This window comes from Topomyia yanbarensis, chromosome 3, assembly GCF_030247195.1.
Source record: "Topomyia yanbarensis strain Yona2022 chromosome 3, ASM3024719v1, whole genome shotgun sequence".
Classification (NCBI taxonomy): domain Eukaryota; kingdom Metazoa; phylum Arthropoda; class Insecta; order Diptera; family Culicidae; genus Topomyia; species Topomyia yanbarensis.
This window is the reverse complement of record NC_080672.1, coordinates 162,790,028-162,814,651: the sequence shown is the minus strand read 5'-3', so window position 1 is coordinate 162,814,651 and position 24,624 is coordinate 162,790,028. Positions and strand designations below refer to the sequence as shown.

Below are 24,624 nucleotides of genomic sequence, written 5' to 3'. Positions count from 1 at the left end.
GTCAAGCCTGACTTCCCGAGCTACATCTCCAGTACTGTCGTCCCATACGATTAGTGAACCTAAATGTGTCCCACACACATAGCACACCATCCTGGCAATGGCAACTAGATGCGCCCATCTCGGCCTGCCACAGGTCTATGAAAATACATGTGATAGGACGGTAAGGTGGAGATAGGTGAACGGTAAGTTGTTATGATATGCTTATTCCGCTTCATTGAACTCATATGCTTCAAAAATAAGTTAGTTTTTTTGAGATCATAACCCGTTTTTCGGAGATTTTAATATATAAGAATGCTTTTTTTTAATGTCAACAAGTCCAGGTGACAATTTCACACATGCCACCGTACTGCAAACAACCATCGATAAAACCTATGAGTGCGGAATGTGTGACCAATCATTCCCCAAGAAGAGAAAGCTGGCAGTTCACAAGCGCGTACATGCCGGCACGCGACCGTACTCCTGTGATATTTGCGGTAAAACATATACCAAGGGTATAAATCTAAGCCGGCACAAACGGATACACACCGGCGAACGACGGCACCGTTGTCGGATATGTGGCAGAGAATTTTTCACTTCTGAGCAATTGGATCAGCACCGGCTTACCCATAAAGATCAGGCTTACATTTGCGATATCTGCAGTAGGAAGTCTACCGAAAACAGTAGTCTCACGCGACACAGACTTATCCATGCAGGTGAGAGATCGCACAAGTGCGATATTTGTGGCAAAGAATTCATAACTAGTGATGAACTCACTCGCCACGTGCGCATGCATACTGGCGAGCGTCCGTATAAGTGTGATATCTGCGGCAAAGGCTACGTAGAAAGCAGCAGTTTGAAACGTCACCAGCGTGTTCACATCGATATGAATCTTGCGGATCAAATATTTAGTTGCGACATCTGTGGTAGAAAGTTTCTTGAATCTAAAGAACTTACGCAGCACAAACTTATCCACAGCAAAGATCGAGAATTCAGATGTGAAGTCTGGTGGCGGGTTTAAAAAATATTCTCACATGACTCGGCACATGCAAATCCATACAAACGAACGCCCGTACAAATGTGACCTTTGCGGGCAGGAGCACATTTCACCCAGCATAATCGCAGGCATGTTGGCGAACGACCCCACGGCTGTGAATAGTGTGGAAAAAGATTCGTTGAACGTAGTCTTGGGACACAAGAAGCTGCATGAAAGGTCAAGGAATGGTAGCAGGCGAAAAGGAAAAATTAATGATTCTACCGTGACCGAAAGCATCCACGCGGTCACTGGAGGCGGTAATGGGAAAATAGAAGAGGAAAAGCAAGTTCTAACATTGAAAGCAATGTAAATAGAAATCTTGTTTTTTTGAGGTCGCTAGCCGTGCATTGAAGAATGCCTAAAACTCTGAACTAGGCCCCGTCGAGTCCAGTCCGTCATCTGTCCGTCTCGTCCTGTCGTGTCTGGGGCTTCCAGGTTACATGCATTCACCAGACGGGACTAGCTTATGTCAGCTTAATTGTGCACTGGTTTCGTAGAATCGAGGCGATCATCGAAATGATAGATCCTACGAGTGAATGCACTTGGCCCAGTCACCTGTCGAGCATTTGTATATTTGCGTGTGTGAATGTTTACGTGTGTATGGGAAGTGTTGCATGTTGAGATATGTGTGTTACCTGTAAATAATATGTTAATACAAATATGCATGATGTTAAAATAAGACATGTGTAATATGCTACTTACAGTTTGTTGTTCATTCCTACTTATTTGATTCAATTGAGTATGAAAGTACATCTCAATTTTTCTAAAACCTGGCGACGTCTGATGGCAGCAAATAGTCATTGTTGACAGCAATGTTGCCCTTTTATGTTAAATTATCTCGGAGAAGTCATCAGAGGAATATGACGCATGAGATCGAAAATAAATAAAATAAAATAAAGAGTAGAGTTAGTACTGTTATTGAATATTAATTGAACAACACATGTACCATGCAATAAAACTACTTGGAATCGTCCAAATGCCAGAAAATGATATATATATATATATATATATATATATATATATATATATATATATATATATATATATATATATATATATATATATATATATATATATATATATATATATATATATATATATATATATATATATATATATATATATATATATATATATATATATATATATATATATATATATATATATATATATATATATATATATATATATATATATATATATATATATATATATATATATATATATATATATATATATATATATATATATATATATATATATATATATATATATATATATATATATATATATATATATATATATATATATATATATATATATATATATATATATATATATATATATATATATATATATATATATATATATATATATATATATATATATATATATATATATATATATATATATATATATATATATATATATCTACCATTAACGACAATTAACTCCGTTAGAAGTTTCTCATGCTATGCTGGACGGGAACGGATCATTGACGTGCATCGGTAAATCAATCGTACCTTCATTTATCCAATCCGAATGAATCGAATCGAATGCACGAATTGAACACCAGTAAAAAGTTACCAACGAATCCCAAGAAGGATCACCCACTATTCCATCGTTTAAGTCAGTTCTGCATCCATTCCCTGGTCCACATGTCACAAATACTCAGACGCCCACATACACAGATAGACACACGGCTAGCACACAACTGTACACTAGTACCACAATTATTACAACACAACACAACTAATAGGGTTCTACTGTTATTTTTTTTTAATGCGCCTGTGCACGTTGCCGAGGTCGACCGATAAATCGACACACAATGACTTCCACTGCGAGCCGTGCTCACAAAGACTGCCGTTAAGCTGTTGAACAATGTCTGCAAACACAGCCCACAGAAAAAGTTAATCCACGGCGACCCGCCAATCGATCACGCCAGTGTGCACAGGCTCTTAGTTGACTGTTAGTTTGGACTGGTGCAGAGTATGAAAAAACACAAAACATAAAAAAGGTCCATAAGCCCTCTCGGTCTCCTCGATGCACCACTATCGAGGCGCAATGCAACCATCCTAAAGCAGGTGTCTGCTCAAATATGCTTGAAGATGTTTGCAATACCGTCAAACCCGTCAACCTAGGAGAGGGAAAGCAATGTAAATAGAAATCTTGTTTATTATCAAAATGTATTTAGTAACTTTCAATATTTAATTGCGGCGCCATTAAATGGCCCTGTTAGCAACAATCGACACTATAAAAATTATCCACTCCCTTACCAACGGCCTGCTGAACACTCTCGTAACCATTGTCTTGTAGGAGCTGTTCTAGTTCAAGCCCCACACACATAGCACACCATCCTGGCGACCAGATGCGCCCATCTCGGCCTGCCACTGGTCTATGAAAATACATGTGATAGGACCGCAATGGCCGTTTAGGGTGAACTGCAATAGGTGGCTATCGAGTCGGAACACTTTAACAGTGTGGCCCTGGCTGCCAGTCATGACTGTACCGCCCGCCAAACATGTCACCGGTAACCCTGCTGGTGAAACTCCAGAATACATCAAAGCTCCTCCTCGGATGCGTTATGTTGAGCTGGCGACGCTGTGGACGGATTGCTGAAATAAACTAATGCTTCCTGCCGAACCGGTGCGTACGTGGGCTAAAAAAGAATAAGAATTAAGGCACTTGATGACATGCTTATTGCAGACTGAAAATTAAATGACTTAGAATATGCAGTATTTCAAAATAACAAATAAAATCTGTCTGTTCTGCGCCCTACGTGAGCTTAAAAAATTGTTTGAAACATAGGACTTACTTCGCCCATATGCAGACGTAAACCCCAACGACAACCTTGCGTGTACGTTTCTAGTCTCAGAGAATCGATTCGTCCACTCAACCGTGCGACTATCACTTTGTCACCGGCGAGCTTTATGTTAGTTACCCCATTGTTGTGGATGTTTTCGGCTTCATATATACCCTGCAATGAAACGTCCGTCAATAGTTTTTTTTTTTCGAGAGTTATCCTACTGGAGCTGTAGAGCTAGGTTCTCGGAAGGGCTCCCCGTCAGAATCACATACTACAATTTGCAGACGAGACAGGCAATGTCGCCCAATAAAACACTGCAATAGGCCAATTGTAGTGGGCCGTGATTCTGAATGTGATATTCATTGTACGGTTCAGGCACGTGCGGGCGTAGGGACACGCGATCGCGTGTATCATCGCGAAGGGCTCGAACATGTGTACGTTAACGTGCTCGTTTGTATGTCGTTTGTATGTCGCGTGTGCTAACGTGTATGAACTTCGCGTGTATAAATTCTATTTCATAACCGTGTGCCTTTCGCGTATTCGCGTGTGTTCTAGAATGATCGCGCGCGGACCGTGAATCTGATACTTAATTTTTTGTGTACGGTTCAGATTCCAGAAGAAAGTGGGTTCTTACATATCATTAGAATTCCCATTCATGTCGCCGTAGAACGCGTAGCCTAGTGGATATGAGCTTTATTTTTTTTGGATTGGTCCAACTGAATGTATGGACCTAAATTGCTAGAATGAAGGCTAAAGATTTCCGGACGTGACCGATTCATGATAGCGCGCGTTTGCGGGTTCGCGTTTGAGACCGCGTTTGTAACTTCGCAAGTACTAAAACGTTCACACAATTGCCGGAGTGTTATCAAGTTTACGCAATCGCGGGCATAGGTGTGCGTAGATGATCGCGAAGGGCTAAAGCGTTCGTATGTTGACGTGTTTGTCGCGTGTGCTCGCGTGTATGTGACTTCGCGTGTATAAATTCGATTTTGAAACCCTGCGACCATTCATATATTCGCGGACCGTCATTCTGATCTTTAGCTTTCGGTGTACGGATCACATTCTGACAGGGAGAGAGTTACCCCATATCACTAGAGTTTCCGGGCATGTCGCCATGGAACGTTTTGTCTAGTGGATATGGGAGTTATTTTTCAATTTTATTATTTTTTTTTTATTAATTAACAAGGACCTAGATTGTTTGTACCGAGGATAGAGACTTCCGGACGATCCCGATTCATGATGGCGGAGCGCGGGAGTTTGTAGGTTAACGCTTGAGATCGTGTTGGTAAGTTTATGAGTGCTGAGATTTTCACCTTATCACCGGGGTGTAATCATGTTTGCGAGTTCGTAGGTTGCTTGGAAAATCGCGAGGGGCTCTAAGGTTTGTGCGCTGACGTGATTTTGTACCGTGTGTTCTTGAATAGTAGGGCGAATCGTGAGTCTGATATTAAATTTTCGGTGCGCGGTTAGAATTCTGGCAGAGAGTGGGATCGTTTATATCGATAGGGTTCCCGGTCATGTCGCCATGAGACGTGTTGTCTAATAGGTATGGGCGTATTTTCTTAATTGGTCCAGCTGAAGGCATGGACCTAGGCTTCTAGGATCAAGGATAGACTTTCGGACGTGACCGAGTCGTAATCGCGTGCACGATGGCATTTTTGTAGGTTCCCGCTGAGACCGCGTTTGAGAATGTGTGAGTGTTAAGACGTTCACTATCACCATCTTTGTTGACCCAGCTGAAGGCGGGTGTAGAATGGCATTATAGGACTCGAAAAGAAGAAATAAAAGACAATATATGAGAGACGTAATAGATTAGATAGGTACAAGATACAGCTGAAGTTATGATGATCACATGAGACATACATTAGTACTTCAAACACTACTAATACTTGAATAGCCAATCACCACACATAGCACATCCTTTCTCAATTATCTATTTGTTACTGGTTGATTGTTGGTTATGAGCTGGTAAATAGAGGAAAGGTATAGAACAGATAAAAGGCTCATATCAGCCCTCCCGGCCTCCTCGATACACCACTATCGAGGCGTATTGTAATCAACATCTTGAAGCGGGCTTCTTATATAAATCAAATCCTCAGTAGTCATAATGTTTGGTGGATTATTAACATGAGAACTAATTAACCTGTAATAGTAGTAGAACTTGGTGCAAATAAAAACTAAAAAGAGCGAAGGTCCTTATATTTAGATAACTATTGAATCTATTGTGGCTTGATGATGTTTACAATACCGTCAATCCCATCAACCTGCGAGAGGGGCAATGAAACGTCCGTCAATAGTTGTAATAAAAAACAAGTGACTCCATACAATTTACCTTAAAGTTACCAGTCGTTTCCTCCCAGAACTCCAACTGCCCATCTGCACACCCAATCTCTATGAAATTATCAAAAAAGTCCAGACACTAGATCGGCGATGTCTAGTAACATTTCTTCCGCGCTGAACCTCCTTCTCCAGGTGGCTGAGAACATTCGCCAGCGCTCATCTGCTGCTGGGGTGGGATGAAGCCGTATGATTGGACTTACTCTCCACCGCTGCTACATCATAACCCTTGGTTGAATTATTCCACAAAAACCGGATTCGCAGATCCGCACAAATACCTTTTGGGCATACACGATTATCATTTGTAAAATGTATGATTTTGGATTTCTTCTTCTTCTTCTTCTTCCAATTCTGTTTATTTTCCGTCGGCCTATTTCCGCTACGAGGCCAAACACCGACGCCAGAGAGGTGACACTCCACTATCTGGATTGGATATCGACCCATCAACTCATGGACCGGGGACCAACGGCTTTACTTCCCTTCCGAAGGAAGGCGTGACCTCAGATTTTTCTCACCTCTGAAAAATCTCAACGACCTCGACTGGGATTGAACCCAGACCAACTAGGGTGGGTGGCGGTCACGCTTACCACCCAACCATCGGCGCCGTCTTTGGATTTCTTGGCAGGATGAAAAACATAACAGATAGGTAGAGAAAACAGGAAAAAAAAAAAAAAGATGTCATCGATGTTTGAAGAGCACTTTTCACTTTAGAGCAGCGTTGTCAGATGGTTTTGTATAATAAGTTTGTTCTATAGTACACAGAAGTTGCTCCGGAGCAAACAGAAGCAGAAAATACTTGCTTTTTACTCCAGCTTGCTAACGGAAGAAGAAAAAAGAGAAGAGAACATAGGAACGATTTTCTCTCTGTTTGCTCCGGAGTACTTCCACTTTCTACGGGTACTGGAACAAATCTAATATCGGTATAGTTCTAAATAAAAAATAGGTATTTATCGGTGTGAAGATGTATGCTAACCAAAAGTTACCTGCAAATTATTGGTTCTAAATAATAGATCATTCTAATGTTATGTAATCAAACCTACCGAGCTCAATCGATTTCAGAATCGGTTGTTGAGCTTCATTTGAAATTTTAATAGTAACCTGGCAGATTGCTGAATCAATTTCCGGATGATTTGATGTGGAAATGTGAAGACATTTTCTAAAAAGGGCCATACGTAATATTAATTGATCGTATTATATGAAAATCGTTATTTTTTGGTAAGAAAAAATTAATCGGTATTTTAGTAACTTTATTGGTATTGAAATTAAAAATCGGTTTAGATATCGATGAATCGGTATATTCTGCAACACTGTTTTGGGGTTCATCTACGTCAAAACAATGTTTTTGACAAATTGGAATGAACTCTTGGAGCTCATACCCAGTAAACAAAACGGCGAATAGCCAGATTAAAATAGATGCCGGCGAGCGGTAGGCTACTGGAACTTTGTTATAAGCTACCCGCCGTAACTTTATTTCATGTTCCCCACTCGAAGTTCATCCAAATGGTGTAAAAGTATAGAGAATCGAGGTAAAACAGGAACCGGAAGTCGGATCGGTATGACATTAAATAGCCATTTACGGGGGCGCAACACCTTTCATTTGAGACTAAGTTGAATCGGTCTAGCCATCCTCGAGAAACCGATGTGACTGTTATTCTAAATTTAGATACTTCCGCCGGGGCTTCCAGAACCGATGATGGTGGCCAATGTGGCCAAAGAGACTTTGAATGGCTGTTAGTGACCTAATACTACAAATCTAAGCAGTTATGGTCATATTTTGGAAAAAAAAATCACCTTTATACATTCATTGCAGAATTTATTAACCCATTCATGCCCATGTTGTTTGTGACCAACAACGTTTTTAAACAGCTATAACTTTTGTTTGAGGCAAGATTTCTTCACAAAAATAAGTAAGGCTAATAAATGTAACTATTGCCTTTCATTTTAGCATTAACAGTCGCAAGGATCAGATTTAGAACTGAAGTTATTGCAATTAGTCTGATTGGATTCCGATGTAGCCGTGCTGCCAGGGACAGTTTATATTGATGAAGAAAAATGAATTTTTCATATACCTTCGTTATGTTGCAATATTTTTGAAAACTGATAAAGCTTATCAATTTAGACTGTCTTTGGCTACGTTTTCCACACAATTGGACTATTGTAAATATTCTAGAACAATTGTATTGAGCATTAGAAGGTAAAAATTGAGCAGCTTCTAACACTGCAAGGGAAGCACCTATCTTTATGAAAAAAGTGTTAATAAGTAATTTCTATCATCCATTTCTTACTGAATACCTTTAAACTCTGAAATGTCAAACCATAAAACTTGTTATATTTTTCAATTAAATAAACACGTGTAAATCGGAATCTCTCGATTTGGTTAATTTATTTCGATTGTCCCATTAGGTTATGGGCCCAGCTCGTTTTTCGTACAACAATTGATTTGCATTTCGCGCTAAAATGGAAGACGTTGTGAAAGAAGATCAACTCAGATTTGCACTATTCGATAGAACGAATTTTGTAGCACGGAAGTTCCAAATGCTGACCTTGTTGGAACAGTTTGACTTGGTGGAGTGCATTGAGACGGAAATTGATGACGTACAGGAATTCAAGATCGAAGAAGCGGATGCTGAGGTAATTAAGCAGCGAATGGAAAAAGCGTTGGCAAAATGGCAGCGAAAGGATCGTCAGTGCAAATCGATGATTGTCTGCCGAATACATGACGACCAGTTGGAGCCATTGCATGGAAAGTCAACACCCAAGCAGATGTGGGATTCATTAGTAAAAATTTTCGAACGTAGGAGTGTAGCAAAGCGGCTACATTTAAACAGACAGCTGCATGAGCTTAAATATACGAACGGGACACTGCGAGTGCACTTTATAAAATTCGATCGATTGATTCGACTCTATCGTAACGCTGGTTGAAAGATGGACGATATTGATGTAGTATGCTGGTTGCTTCTTTCGTTAGGATCTGAGTACGATGCTGTTGTAACTTCAATCGAATCGCAGCCAGAGGAACAGTTAACAATCGATTTCGTCAAATGTCGACTTCTAGATGAGGAAATTAAACGAAGAGGCACAGAATGCGAAGCAACGGAAGTGAAAAACGAAGCCGCAGCGTTTTATGGAACCGGGAGAAAACTGAAGCAAAATAAAAGGGTCTTCAAATGCTTTGGGTGTCAAAAGGAGGGGCATAAAATAATGGATTGCCCCGAGAGGAATAGAGCTGAAAGAACTCAAAAATCATCTGTACATGTCGCGAAACGAGAAAAGGATGGTATCGCATTTCTTTCAAAAGGAGTATCGGTACCTGATGCGTCGAGTCACATGCGTTGGTATATCGATTCTGGAGCAACCGAGCACATTTGCAATAACAAGGAGCTTTTCAAAAATTTGACTCGGTTGGCACAACCTATGCAAATAGCAGTAGCTAAAAACGGCGAATGGGTGACTGTGGATCAGGTGGGTGATATTCCAATATTATCCGTAATCGACGATGGTACGACCATAGAGGCAACTATATTTGGAGCTATCTACATCCCTGATGCGCGGTGCAACTTATTCTCCATCAGAAAAGTGGAATCAGCCGGCATGAAGGTCACGTTCGAGAATGGGCGGGTTGAGATTCTGAGAGATTCGACCGGACAACGTCGAGAGAAACTCTACGAATTGAATTTCTACACTCGTGAAGGTATGTTGGGATCCATGCACTTTACAGGTAAGATAGATAAGTCAACAGAGATATGGCATCGTCGTTTATGCCACCTTGGTGGGAATAATCTTTCGAATTTATTTAAAAATGAAGTGGTGACAGGTATAGCTCAGAACTGTAATGAGAAAATTGAAATTATTTGTGAGACATGTGTAGCTGCCAAACTAACGCGAACTCCTTTTGTGCTCCAAGAGGGTCGACGTTCCAGTAGAGTTTTAGATCTCGTGCATTCTGATATCTGTGGACCTATAACACCGTCCGGATAGGATGGTGATATATATTTTATAACCTTCATTGATGACTGGTCGAGATTTACCATAGTGTATCTGATCCGCTCAAAGGATGAAGCGTTGCATTGTTTTGAAGACTACGAAGCAAAAACAACAGCAAAATTCGGTGTAAGCATTTCTTGACTCAGATCAGATAACGGGGGGAGTATACAAGCAGCGATATGCAGTCTTTCTGCCGAAGAAAGGGAATTAAGATGAAGTTCACAGTTCCCTACTGTCCGGAACAGAACGGAGTCAGCGAACGAATGAATCGCACCCTGGTCGAAAAGGCTCGTTCTATGTTGTTCGATTCAGGGATCAGTAAACAGTTTTAGGGTGAGGCAGTGCAGACAGCGGCTTATCTTGTCAACCGAAGTCCCACTAGTAGCATTGAAAAGGGAATAACACCATCTGAGATTTGGGAAGGACAGAAGCCAGATTTAACAAAGCTGCGAGTGTTTGGGTTCCCTGCATACTGCCATATCCCAAAGGAAAAACGTAAGAAGCTCGACAAGAAAATGTGGAAGGGTATTTTTGTTGGGTATGGTACAGGAGGCTATCGCATCTGGAACCCAGAATTGAAACAAATCGCTACCGTTCGGGATGTGATAATTGACGAAAGGAAGCAAGATTCGGCAAGCAGCGTAACGCCCTTACGAGATAAAAGTGAACTCTCGAGTACTGCAAGCATACACGCAGAAAAAATGCTGTGAATTTAAAGAAAATTTGTATTAAAAATAAATAGTTTTTTGTTTGTTCTATGGCTTATGCAGATTTCTTGTTGAAACAACAATTATTTTTGTTAGTAACAAAACCAATTAATATTGTTGGCATTTTTGACAAGACCAGGCATCTAACTAAAAAAAGTTAATTCAACACAGATTTCGTGTTTAGATCAAAGTAAATTTGCTAGTTTTAATCAAGTTAATTACTTAGAATTAAAAAACAATACAGATAACATCAATAATAGGCTAAATATTTGAAAGCACAGTTTGGATTATTGAAATGGCTTGTCAAAACTATTCCAAACAATAAATACGATTTTTTTTTAATTATTGGTAGGTATTTTATTTGATGTTCATTTCTTTGTTATTATACAATGATTTTATTTAAACGATCGATGTTGCAGGTTCTAAAGCCCGTACTTGAAATTCCGAAGGTGTGTTCCGTAAGTCGTGTTGTTTGATCCAATCCTTATGAGAAATGGATGTCCTGCATATCTCTATATTTTACATCGATTCAGCAATTTGCATAGTGTTCAGTTCCTGTAAAATTATAAAAAATATCAGGTTCAATATCTAGATATTGTTTTATTCTGACCAAACTGTTTTTTCTCCGCTCAACAGTGTAAATAAAACAAATTTTGTTCGTTTTATAAGAAACGGAATCGAAAATAGTTTTTCCTTTGCCCGCCACTCAATAAACTTTAGCGTTGATTCAGTGGTAGAAGAAATATAACGCATGCATTATTAAAATACTTACTTACCGAAATTTCCGAAATAATTAAGTACGATAAACTTTGATTCTACTGCAGAAATCGGCTCCATTTCATGCGCGTCGATAAAACATTCTCCGCCGGAAGCAACCTTGCAGTGTCAAATGGAAAGTAACAATGTAATGAAGCATTGTTTTGAATCGACATAAAACTTGTTATTTTAAAAATTTAAACAATCGTACCGAAAAAGTGTTGTAATTGATATAAATCGCTTTATTTTTTATGACTAGCAATATATAAAAAAATTCAATAAAGTTCGTACAATTAAAAATAAACTTTTTTCTTTTCCTTTCCAAACATGACATATATTTGTTTCAAATAATTTTGTAGGTAGTATCAATATTTCTATTGCATTTTGATATAAAGTTTTGGTTTTTCATTTTAACTATGACATATTCTTCTGCGTGTTTAAGCTTAAAATTGTTTTTTGAGCAATTGGTGTGTTTTCACTTGTACTTTGTTTGTCTAGTGCACTTCATTTAGCCAACGAATGTGGAAAATTGTGGAATAGTGTGTATGTATAGTAGAACGAGATCTCTGAGCTAAAGTCCTAATGAACGTCAGATTGTGATAAGTTTTGAAATGCCATACCAATTTCACCATTGATTCTTCCTATAATTTGGTGGTGATTACCTAGTATATTGGTAAGTATATGTGAGTAGATAATAAATCCGAAAAGAAGCATTATTTTTAATTTTCATATTGGGCAATTAAGGGCGATTAAATGGCGCGTTCCGTGGGCGATTTGGGGGCGATTTAAGGGCGGGTTGGGCGGCAAAAAAATGACGGCTGCAAATCGCCCAAATGTTGCATTTGAAATAGCCCCCTAATTGCCAGCAAATTGCTGGCAAATTGAAGGGCAATTAGCGCATCCGAGTTGGCAAATAGTCTCCCTTTAGCCAGCAACTTGCCCTTTTTGACTGGGTGGTATGGCTCTACACGCTACCGAAAAACTACCTAAAATTCAGTACTTTTGACTCAATCTCGTGGTATCGTGCAGGAAGGTAAAATTAGGTAAACCGTGTTGAAGGTAGTTTCCATTTAACTGCGGCAAAAATCATAACTCAACCTTGAGTTTAATTTACTTAAATTTAAGTTGAATTTACCCAATTTTGAGTATACCCCAAACAACTCAAAAGTACCTTACTGCACGGAAGACCTCGACTGAGTCGAATCTCTCGTTTTGTTTTTGACAACACTATAAGCAGGGTGGCCAGACCCAAAGAGAATAGGGAAAGAGACGAAGAGTGAAAATCAGTCAAAACAGCAACACTCCCTTTATGATGATTTCAATACTAGAATTTTGGCAACCGCTTCCACAGGCAGCACTTTAAATGACTCCTATTATATTTCGAAAACAAACCGTATGTCGATCGTTGGATTTGTTTATCAAACGATGCGCATTTCGAAACAAAGAGATGAAATAATTCTAAAGCTTGTTTTTACCTATACTCTAGAATGCACCTCACAATCACGATTGAACCAAATTCTGACGAAAATTGAAATTTCTTTTATAATAGATGTACAATACTTATCTCCTCCAACTCAGGCATGAGTAATGTTTATTTACATTGTACGATTGGTCTGCTCAATAAGGTATTTTTGGCTTCACACTATTCGTCTCTTTCCCTATTCTCTTTGGCCAGACCTACCGATTTATCGGTAGTCCTACCGATTTTGGTCTTCCCTACCGATTCAGAGACGACCAAGGCAAAACTACCGATATTTTGTTATTCCTACCGAAAACTACCGATTTTTATTGATTTTGGACACATCCTACTCAACATCCATTTTTTGGGTTGGATTTGGTCTGAGATCTGTGCTGTCAGTATTTTACAATTCTATGTCAATACTACGTTTTTGGGACAACACCCCGGCCTACCGATAACTACCGATAAACTTTTAGTGACCCTACCGATATTAAGGAATTCTATCTGGCCACCCTGACTATAAGTGCGAAAGCGACGCACAACTCAAAAGTACTTAAATTTAAGTAAAAAGAATTTATTCAGTAAGTTATTTTATTTTTGCGAGTAGAATTTTGGCACTTCTTGACAGTCCGTTGGGCTGCAATTTTAGACTCTTCGATAGTCTGTGTATCCCGGATACACAGACTAGCGAAGAGTCTAAAATTGCAGCCCAACGGACTGTCAAAAAGTGAGATGTGCAAACCAGCTCTTTTTAGTGAGCGGCTCCGAACCGTTCAGTTCATTGAAGTGAACCGATTCTTCTGAACAGCTCTTCAGCTCATTTTGTTTTAGCAAAGCTATAACCACAGATAACAGACATTTAGGCTAGAACAATTTTTTTTCAAAAACCTGTGTAAACTCTCAAATTGATAAACGTTGGAAATCCGTTATCCGTTGGAAATGTTTCACTATTGCCATCTGCGCAACTGTTTGCTATACGTGTTTGACAGCTGCACTCTAACTGCATTGTATCGATCACTGCGCCATCTACAAACGTTTGCCAAACGTGTTTCAGACGTCTGATTTATTCGGAATCTCAGTAGCGGGTATTTACACACGATTCAAATCGAGCCTAAACGTCTGTTATCTGTGCTATAACCATGCATCGGTTCCATTTCCATGTTCTTCTCGCTCTTTCTTAACCGATGACCCGATCAGCTCTCATTCCTGCATCGAGTCTTTTCCGTCCGCTCTTTTACGGACCGAAGACACACAGCTCTTTATGGAACAGTCAAGAGCTGCTTTTAAATATGTCGTTCTTCTCACAACGGTGAACGGGTGGGAGCGAAAAGAATGGTAGATAGAACGAAACGATAAAAAAGAGAGCAAATCTGGAAGGGTACGGAGCTAGGGGCAGATCACTCTAGGAATGTATGAAAAATTTTCATCAAATTAGAAAAAAATGCATTTAATTTCCATTTTTGCATCAACTTTGCACTCCCTCGCAGAAAAGTTTGTTCAAAAAACGTCCTACGCTGATCCACTTTATTCGACGTTTTGTGGAATGTAGGGCAAGTTTTTTCGTAGGGTTTTGACGCCTTACACGCAACTCAAAAGACATTGCACGCAACGCAAAATGCATGATGAATTTCTGTTTTGATGGAAATAAATGCATTTATTTTCGCTAATTTTTAGGAATGCATCACAAGTGATCTGCCCTTAGGTACGGAGTATAAGTCCGAAGCCCATGGCTTGCTTTGGATGTTTGTATGGGGGGCAAAAAGATTGGAATGGCTCAGCTCATGAGTGGATCGCCCTATCGTGTGAGGAACAAAGCAAAAAGTCGGCAATGTGAAGAGGAAATGCCATATCTCGTTTTCTTATTAACATTGACAGTAATTGCGTACACTGTTTGCAGGGATGCCAGGTGCACAGATTTATCTGTGTTTCACAGATTTTCAATATGCTGCACAGATTGCAAAAGCTGCACAGATTTCCACAGTTTTCTGTTTTAGCGCACATATTTCCACAGCTTTTTTCTAGAATGCACAGATTTCTCAATTTTTTATTTTGCGCTTAATTTTTGACTCGGCAAAGAACCAAATCTAGTTTTCAGCCAAATTTGTACGTTTTCCGTGACACAGATTTTTAAATGGGCCACACACAGATTTTTCAAAACATCACTTGGCATCCCTGACCGTTTGTTTCAATAGGGATCTTTAATTTGGAAAAATTGTGCCAGTTTTTCATATGTATTGGTAGCGGGTGTCCTTACGAGTACACTCATATCATTCTTAAGCCTTAATTATTCTTAGAGGTGGGTAAGAAAACCAACCGGCACGTACATACACTGGTATTGTTCTCAAAATCTCAACACGTGTAAACGAGTGATGCACATCGTATTCGGTTTGGATTTCGTTCACACGGTAAACGAAAGAAAAATCTCCACCGACTCTCAGTTTACAAAACCAAACCGAGCCACTCAGCACCGTTTACATGTGTGTACGAATTTCAACTTGTGTTGATGTATTCTCAGCAGCGGTTTCGGTTTGGCTTTAGAAAACCGGGCCTGTTTTTTTCTGTACACGGTGCTTCGGTTGAAAGAAGAAGCAGTAAACTCGTCTGCAGTGCTGCCGAATAGACTGTATTGAGTTCAATTAGTTGTTGAGAGTCAATGGGGTAATATAGAAATGGCTGGTTCTGAGCAGTTGTTAAAAGTTCAACAATTGTTTAAATTGAAATTAAAGAAAACAATGAAATCAGCGATGTCAATAAAATAACAAAAACAATAAAATCAATTAAATTAATAAAATCAATAAAATTAATTAAATCAATTAAACATGACATGACATTAACACTCAATTCATTCAAAGTGGCCTGTATTTATATCGCCAATAATCGTATCAATGAGATCTAATCCACGTCTGGTTGCGCTGGTTAAGCGATTCTCGAATAATCTCGAGCACACACTCGCATTTTGTATACATATATCCTTATTATTACTGCTACAGCGCATCGTATTGATACATCTATCCTTGCACAGAGGCAATTGCGTGTATATGTGTGTTATTTACATATGGTAAGCAACTCAGACGCAAGTGGGGGGAAACTCACGATTAGGTTCTTATTTACTGAGTGCTGGTAATACGAATTTCAGTTATTTTTGCTGTTACTGTACATCGTTTTGAAACATCTACAAGGTTTGGTCGCGTACATTCGAGTTTAGAGAAAACTACCACTAAATTATTCAATTACAAAAAAACTTAATTCATTGAGAACAGCAACCAACTAACGAATAGCAAAAACACTTTCATTTTATAGACCGCCATTAAAAAGTAAGTTTCTTTAAGGAATAAATATTTCCGGCGATACCAGTCGATGTGTGTATGTAAATCTACTGCAGAATAATTAAATTTTTAAAAAATGTTGCGCAATAATTTGAATAAAAAAAATTTGATCACATTGTGTCCAATTCCGAAGTTGTCTGACTCATTACAACAAAACATGTAAAACGACCTTCAATAATTAATGTGGATATTGGTCCACAATATAACCATGCTAGTTGTTAAATCATCATGAATAGGCCGCCATTTTGAATTTCTAATTTACGACGCAATTCAAGTTTCGTTTCCTTGGAAATATATGCCTATTTAAATATGCATGCTTTTAAATGCTAAACTTTCGTCAAAATAACACCATATTGGGATGCAAAATGACGACGAATAACAATTTTTAATCTCTACACAACTTTTCGATATCAAAAATACCCTTGTTTCATGATATTTTTTACCATTAAACCGTTATTAAATGCCAGTAGTATTGAATATAGCTCGCCATTTCAGATCTCTTCAGAATATCTTGAATATACCGTCATCTTAAATTTTGATCTGCTATCATAGGTATAAAAATAGCGGAGGCTGTTAAATTTACTTTTACTTTCAATTTTTGGGCAGTTTCATACCAAACATACCCATATTGAAAACTTCCTGATGATAAATCATTATGAAAATGTTGCAATATTGAGTTAAGGAACGCCATTCATGACCACGAACATAATTTATTTGAACAGAAATATGTCTGAAGACATTTTTTCAATTACCGAAAAGATACCTTATATTATAAAGAAATTTGTTTAGAATTCTTAATAAAAATACTAGCAGCACTAGCACAGCCGATAAACATCAACCCGAATACACAACCGCAACACAACCGAAGTTTGGTTTTGTTATTCTCGTGTTTCCTTCCCATACTCGTGCACCGGTAAACGAAAATCAAAACCAAACCGCGGTGCTGTGTAAACGAAACTCGGTTTGGTTTTCGTGTCTCGTATAAACACAACCAGCGATGAGGCCGAACGCAATGTAAAGGATACATAAACACTTGTGAAAATTTGGTTTACCGTACCGGTACTCAACCGGTATTTTCCCACCTCTGATTATTCTTTTATGATTTTTAAATTTAAAAAAACCAAATCAAATTCAACCAGCAAACTGACAGTTGTCCTACTAAATGACGTATCTGCTAATATTTCGTTCGCCTCATTGTTAACCGGGACAGCACCCCACACAGCATGATCTGGTACTTTGTAAATCCGCTAGCAGCCTGCCATCCCAAGTTTAATCTGCAAACTATGGTAGATCTGATAAGGCAACCTATAGAGTCGTGCAAGTCTCATGGGTTTGGATGTGTTATTGTCCTAAAAGGAAACAAACTAAAAAATATTTTTTTCAACAGTTTCGGGCCAAAAAAATTGAAAAATTGAAATATTAACTCACGGTACTAATCTGCATCAGAATATGCCTTAACCCGCACACCCCTAAAGATCCCTATTTTCATATTTATTTTGGTAAGCTGTGGTTCTTTTAAAAAATTCTCTTTGCAAATCTGGAAGGGTACGGAGTATAAGTTCGAAGCCCATGGCTTGCTTTGGATGTTTGTATGGGGGGCAAAAAGATTGGAATGGCTCAGCTCATGAGTGGATCGCCCAATCGTGTGAGGAACAAAGCAAAAAGTCGGCAATGTGAAGAGGAAATGCCATATCTCGTTTTCTTATTAACATTGACAGTAATTGCGTACACTGTTTGCAGGGATGCCAGGTGCACAGATTTATCTGTGGTAGTAAACAAAAGGGAAAAGTTTTCTCTTTCATTAACTGCTATGAACTGTGTTTAGCCAGTAACGGTTTGTCCGGAATTTCTTTTCAAAGAGAATTTTGACAGTTGGCTTTTAAGCCGTAATCATATCTCGACAAACATATGATTACGGCCTAAAAGTCAAAATCCGCTTTGAATGGAAATTCCGGACAAACCGTTACACGCCAATCACAAATGGTTGTAGTAAACGAAAGAGAAAAGTTTCCTCTTTCATAAACTGTTGTGAACTGTGTTCGACTTGTAACGGTTTGTCCGGAATTTCCATTCAAAGTGGATTTTGACAGTTGGTTTTTAGGCCGTAATCATATGTTTGTCGAGATATGTTTGTCGAGATTTGTACGTTTTCCGGGACACAGATTTTTAAATGGGCACACAGATTTTTCAAAATATCGTCAGGGATGCCCCTGACTGTTTGTTTCAATTTTCGTATTTCTAGAGAAAATTTTCAATAGGACGTATGTAACAATGAGAGATTCTCTTTGGGGTCTTTCTCATCTGTTCATTGCTCAGCCATTTCAACATTTTCTACTCTACTCTTTGCGTAATATTCTAGTAAAAACCGTCGGCTTTCGATATGTACTGGAAAATTAGTGCAAAGTGTTGTAATGACGTCGTAATAAACGAAAGAGAAAGTAAACAAAGAGAGGCTCTTAATGTTACTTACGTCCTATTGAAAATTTTCTCTAGATTTATTTTGGTGAGCTGATGAGCTGTGGTTCTTTTGAAAAGAACTGTAGCTCATCAGCTCACTTTTGTGAATCGATTCTTTGGAACAGCTCAGGAGCGGATCGCCCATCTTGTAGGCAAAAGCAGTTTTTAACAGGCGGTCGACAAGAGCTCATATATAATATATACTCAAAAAATGGAGCAACTGCGAATACTAGAACGATTTGATTTTCTTTGTCGCTTTTGTCTAACAGAAGAGGAGTGCGTTTTAATCTTTTCAAATGAATCCGAACTTAACCCGCGGCTTAAAAAATGCCTAGATGTTCTGCTAACAAAAGTAGATGAAGATGATGGTTATCCTAACAAAATCTGCGAAAACTGCATTCGCTGTATCGAACAGTTTGTTGATTTTGAAACTGCTTGCATCAAATCGTATGAACAGCTGGAATCAGCGAAATGTCTGTCCATGGAAGAAACAAGAACTGACCGTAAGTACTGCTTTATCTCTCAACTTCCATTATAAACAATATACTTTTAGCCGATAAGCACAAGGAAGAAACGATATTACGAAAATATACAGACATACAAGGATTATCAAGAGAAGACATTTCGAAGATCGATAATTTTGACTACCAAATCGAATCCGTTTTCTCTTCAGAAGAAATAAATATTGAACATTTGGAAGAAGAACAGTTTTCGATTATTGACGAGCAAATCCAGGATCCCGATGAATCACAGGACGATGTCACAGAAGATACGGAAGAACCAAGCGAGGTTACCTCTTACCATTTATCAGTCGAACAGCAACATCTTATGGATGCAGCAATCGAAACTGAACCCTGCGGTTTTGTAGAAAGAGGTGGCCGTAAAATTCCTTTGATGACGTGTATATACTGTAAAAATGTATATAGAGGCAGAAACACTCTGAAGAAACATCTGCGGATTCATTTAAACATTAAAGATTATCAGTGTGCTCACTGTCCTCGTACCTTCACCGATCGAAGTTCGCTTCGAATTCATCAAGGCAGACATCTAGGAAAAACGTTTGAATGCTCCCATTGCGGTAAAACCTATTTCAGCCAGAACGAGCTTCGCCAGCATTTGACAATGCGGCATTTGGAAAGAAGGTACACTTGTGAAATTTGCGACAGAAAATTTCCGTCGAACACAATTTTGAACGACCATAAACGAGTTCATCTGCCCGACCGTCCCTTTGTTTGCCAACAATGCGGAACTGGATTCAAGAGAAATCGAAATCTAATACGGCATCAACAACTGCACCAGAAAGAAGAGATTAAGTCCAAGCTAGGCAATAGAAGGAATCGAATAGCTTATCCAATATAATAGGAGGGTGAGTGTGATGACCATTTATTCAATAATCTAGAGCATTGTTTGAATCACAAGGTATGCGATTTTTAAGAATAACCAGTGTTATTTGTGTACATAGTACAATTATTTTCGATGACAGCAATTATTTTATTTATTGCCATTGAATAGGTTCTGATTCACTGCGATAGGATTCTGCATGTGTCTGTCTGGACAAAGCACAAGTAACTGATTTTCAAATGTCCGATTGATTTATTTTCTAGCAGGAATTTTACAAATCTGGGTTATATTGTTTTACATTATCCGTAGTTCCAAACAGATTTTCCTTTTACTGACACATTTTTATACCCTTTAAATCCATTTCCAATTTGGTACCACATTGCCCTGGTGTAGTTTTCCGACTTCTCGCTACTCTCACTTATTCGTGCTTCTCGCAACGACTCAACACATGCGTCGTCAATTTCAAGATTCAATGTTAAATCTCTGAATACCTCCATTTCTTTGCAGCAATGAAGTTGCGTACCGTTTGCATTCGCTAGATTGATCACATATTTATGGCATTTTGATGGTAGTGTGTATCCCTCAATCAACTGTCCGTTATCCAAATTGAGTTCATTATCTTTCATAGTATCTTGGGTCGATTCCGAAGTTTTGGCACTAATCAATAGGAACATATTGGTTGGTCTAGTTACTTTCGGCTTACAGTGAATATTATCCGCTAAAGTCAATTTCATTTTAAGCTGGTTCAGTGAACCCTCCAGAGCATTACGATGATACTGCGGATAATGGTTTCGGTTGATGCCTGGAACGTTTATCACAAAGGCTTCTTTTGCTGTGTATACAGTAGACCCGAACAGAACCAAAAATTGAAATTTTTGTCTGCTTTGTTGAATCGCAGTTGAAAGTTCCTTAAATAATGTAAAGGCTTATTAAAGTCACATCTTGGGTAAATGTTCCGAATTGCGACTTTTTCGAAATGTTTTTTTTAAATGGTTATAACAAACAATGAAAGAAAAACTGGGGAAAGTTTTAAAGTAGTTTAAACTGAAAAAAAATTGTTCTTATTGACTTTACTAACGGTCGTATTGCCTTGCGTTGCGTTGTGACGATGATTTTGGCGGATTGCACACTGACTTCATCATGTTTGACTGCTGATTATCTAATAAGAGTTGCTTAGGAAATGGTAAGTAGGAATTCATACCAGTCCGACCCACATTAAAACATCAACAGCATGATAGCCATCATTGCCGGCCGCCCCCATCTTCATCGTTCACGGGGAAGGATAAAGGATAAGGTAGACAGGAAGTGTTGATGCTCCACCTACTTAACGGAAGGACGACGATTCATCAGACTCTTCCATATGTGTCGCGGAGTTGGCGGTTTGGAAGGGTATCAGGTCTAGGATTCGCTCCAAACAAGCGATGCGACCTATAAAGCATATTTTATTAGGTAGTTGTTTAGTTAGTCTTCGAGTGTACGATGACTAGAAAAAGAAAAAAATCATGTTTAGTTTATGGTTCTTTTTAAACTCTGGGCTACCGAAAATATCCTATGTTCCCTAAACAAAAGAAATTTGAACTCCACACAGCCGACCGTGGGAGTATTGCCTAGGTAAGCAAATCTTATCTGCGTAATGGGCCGGATCACGATTTATTGAAACAGTATTTAGACGGAATTTGTTACTTCTTCTCTACGATATATTTATTGACTTGAAAACTACCGAGTGATAACACATTATACAGGCAACGATAGCGCGAGATGTTATAAATCATGGAAAGTATTTCTTATTTTCCATATCGGATTGTTTGTGGAATACAAGTATACGAGCGATAATAACGAATACTGTAGGGAAATATAAAGGATTGTTAACCTGATGCACGGGCTTGTTAGCAATAACGGAGCTTGAAATTAGGTTCATAAAAACAGACGCGGCGAATTTTCAATACGTATTGACCCATGATCATCGATACTAGTCAGATTAGTTGGGGCTAATTTTCGATCAACTATTCATTTTTACGGCAATGTTTTCTCGACTAGATCTGTTCGCACCCTCTCATTCTGCTACTATCGGCAGAAGGCTGATAGCACCCAGTCGTCGCCGGTCTAAGGACCAAATGTCACCAATAGACTTAGACTTGCGTGGAGGCATGAGATAGAAAACTTGTGAGAATTTTGTTATCCTACCATTTGACGACCCTTTACTAACGGTTGTATTGCGCATGAGAAAGTGACGTTAGAGCGAATGTAATGTGATGCTGATTGGTCGCATAGCCGAGGGATCTGCAGCAATGCAAAGCCGCTGAGGATCTGCTGGACGAGGTGGTCTTTTTCTCGCCGTCGAAAGTACAAACATTGGTAATGCCTAATGTGGCTACGCATATCGCCTTTTTCTCATGCTAAGAGTAGCCCCTGTGTTTGAGTATACCGAGCATACGAGTGGATCATAGGTTTGTTTACATTTTCGACAGCGAGATCAAGACCACCTCACCTGGCGGATTGCCAGCGGCATTGCGCCTTTTCGAATGCTTGGACTTGACTGCATCACAATACTTTCGCCCTAGACGGCACTTTCCTATGCGCAATACCCCCGTTAGAAAGGACTTATTTTTTCAGTTTAAACGATTTAAAAGCTTTCCTCCCGATGTTTTTCGTTATTTGTTGTAAATTAGGCCATTTAGAACCATTTCCAAAAAAAATCGCCCATTTTTCGAAAAATCCGCGATTCGGACCATTTACATCTTGTTTCCTGATGTTTTATAGCTCAATTACCTCAAATAGTTGATTTACGGTTTCCAAAGACTTCGATGCAGTTTCACGCTGTTTATTTAGTTGGTAGTTGTTCCATTCTGAAGGTTCGCCGTTGTCTTCTGAGCCATTTGAGATTTTCTTCACTATCATTCGAAACACTTGGAAGCAGAACGGAATTTGGTTACGTTGAAATAGCAAAACCTCGATTACTGTTTGAACCATTCGTGAGCATGTTTCATATGTGTTCACATCTAAATTTAGTGTTATATCTACAGTTGGCACCTCAGTATTTTTCATATTTTCATGCAAAATTTATACTAAACAGAAAAAAAAACATACTAAATAAATTACTAATTGAGATCAAAACTGTCTTCCATGTATTGAACCAAATTGAACTCATGGGATTTTCGATTGATTGACACCGGTGTAGTGCAAGATGGAGAGAAAGGTGGGAACATTTGACACTTTTGAGTGTATTAGTATTATACTTGCAAAATTAAGAATGGCGGTCGGGGCCCTTGAAGTAAACATAAACACACAGACTAACAGACATAACACTCAAAAACAAAGTTTCGCCCGCTTTAACAGCCATTTTAAATATATTTCTAGTTGGGACTGTGGCCACATTTGAAATTATGGCGCCACTGACATATGAACAAGCATACCGGGGTTAGACCACTACTGAAAAATTGTTCCCAAACCTGAGGGGTAACTCACCAGTAAATGAGTGTTTGGGACTGTGAATAAAAGGTGGAGCTAGTGTTCTGGGAAAATTGTCGGATCGATGTTTTTTGAGGGAATTTCCGTTAGTCTGTGATAAACATCCGAACGAGCATCCTGATTCTTTGGCGCACGATGAAAAGTGAGGAAAGGCCGAGCTTTACCTCGGATCTACCGATTAGAACACTTATGGACGCTTTTTACCTCGAAAAAACCCGATTAAATTAATTATGACCGAACCGAAATAAAACTTATGGCAACAGAAAGGCCCACTACGTCACTTGTTTGTGCTTTTCTTTTTCATATCCTCTTGTTTTTTCGGCTTCATCAAAGAAAAACGACAACCGCACTCACACACAGAAAAAAATGTGCACACATGTATCCGTCTTGGGTGTAGTGGATTCCACTGCGGTTTTGCACTTTCTAGCAGAAGTGTCAATTGGCGATTTGCGGCAAAACCAAAATTAGTCATGCGACACCTATGATTCAGCTCATGAACTGGTAAAGTGATACAGTTTGCTTTTTTCACCCGCAAGTGAGTCGTAGCTTACAACAAAAACTTCATTTTCCTGTCGGAAACAGCTTACCACTGCCAAAATATGAATGAAACGAGTAAGAAATTTAGTTTTATTTGCAATAGGGATCTTTAATTTGGTAAAATTGTGCCAGTTTTTCATATGTATTGGTAGCGGGTGTCCTTACGAGTACACTCATATTATTCTTAAACCTTAATTATTCTTTTATGATTTTTAAATTTAAAAAAACCAAATTAAACTCAACCAGCAAACTGACAGTTATCCTACTAAATGACGTATCTGCAAATATCTCGTTCGCCTCATTGTTAACCGGGACAGCACCCCACACAGCATGATCTGGTACTTTGTCAATCCGCTAGCAACCTGCCATCCCAAGTTTCATCTGCAAACTATGGTAGATCTGATAAGGCAACCTATAGGGTCGTGCAAGTCGCA

At 38.8% G+C, this 24,624-nt stretch overlaps 2 protein-coding genes across 2 annotated transcripts; one reads left to right on the top strand and one right to left on the bottom strand.

Moving 5' to 3' along the window:
- Positions 1 to 317: 317 nt before the first annotated feature.
- Positions 318 to 20,301, top strand: LOC131687355 (zinc finger protein Xfin-like). Its single transcript, XM_058971435.1, has 6 exons — positions 318 to 991; positions 1,074 to 1,318; positions 8,663 to 8,949; positions 9,454 to 9,873; positions 19,012 to 19,347; positions 19,398 to 20,301. The coding sequence occupies exons 1-6, from the start codon at positions 383 to 385 to the stop codon at positions 20,201 to 20,203; spliced, it is 2,703 nt and encodes a 900-aa protein (XP_058827418.1). The 5' UTR covers positions 318 to 382; the 3' UTR covers positions 20,204 to 20,301.
- On the bottom strand, positions 20,291 to 23,353 carry LOC131691147 (uncharacterized). The gene is made up of 2 exons (XM_058977348.1): positions 22,955 to 23,353; positions 20,291 to 21,093 (listed from the first exon to the last, which is right to left on the bottom strand). The coding sequence occupies exons 1-2, from the start codon at positions 23,228 to 23,230 to the stop codon at positions 20,485 to 20,487; spliced, it is 885 nt and encodes a 294-aa protein (XP_058833331.1). The 5' UTR covers positions 23,231 to 23,353; the 3' UTR covers positions 20,291 to 20,484.
- Between the last annotated feature and the right edge of the window lie 1,271 nt (positions 23,354 to 24,624).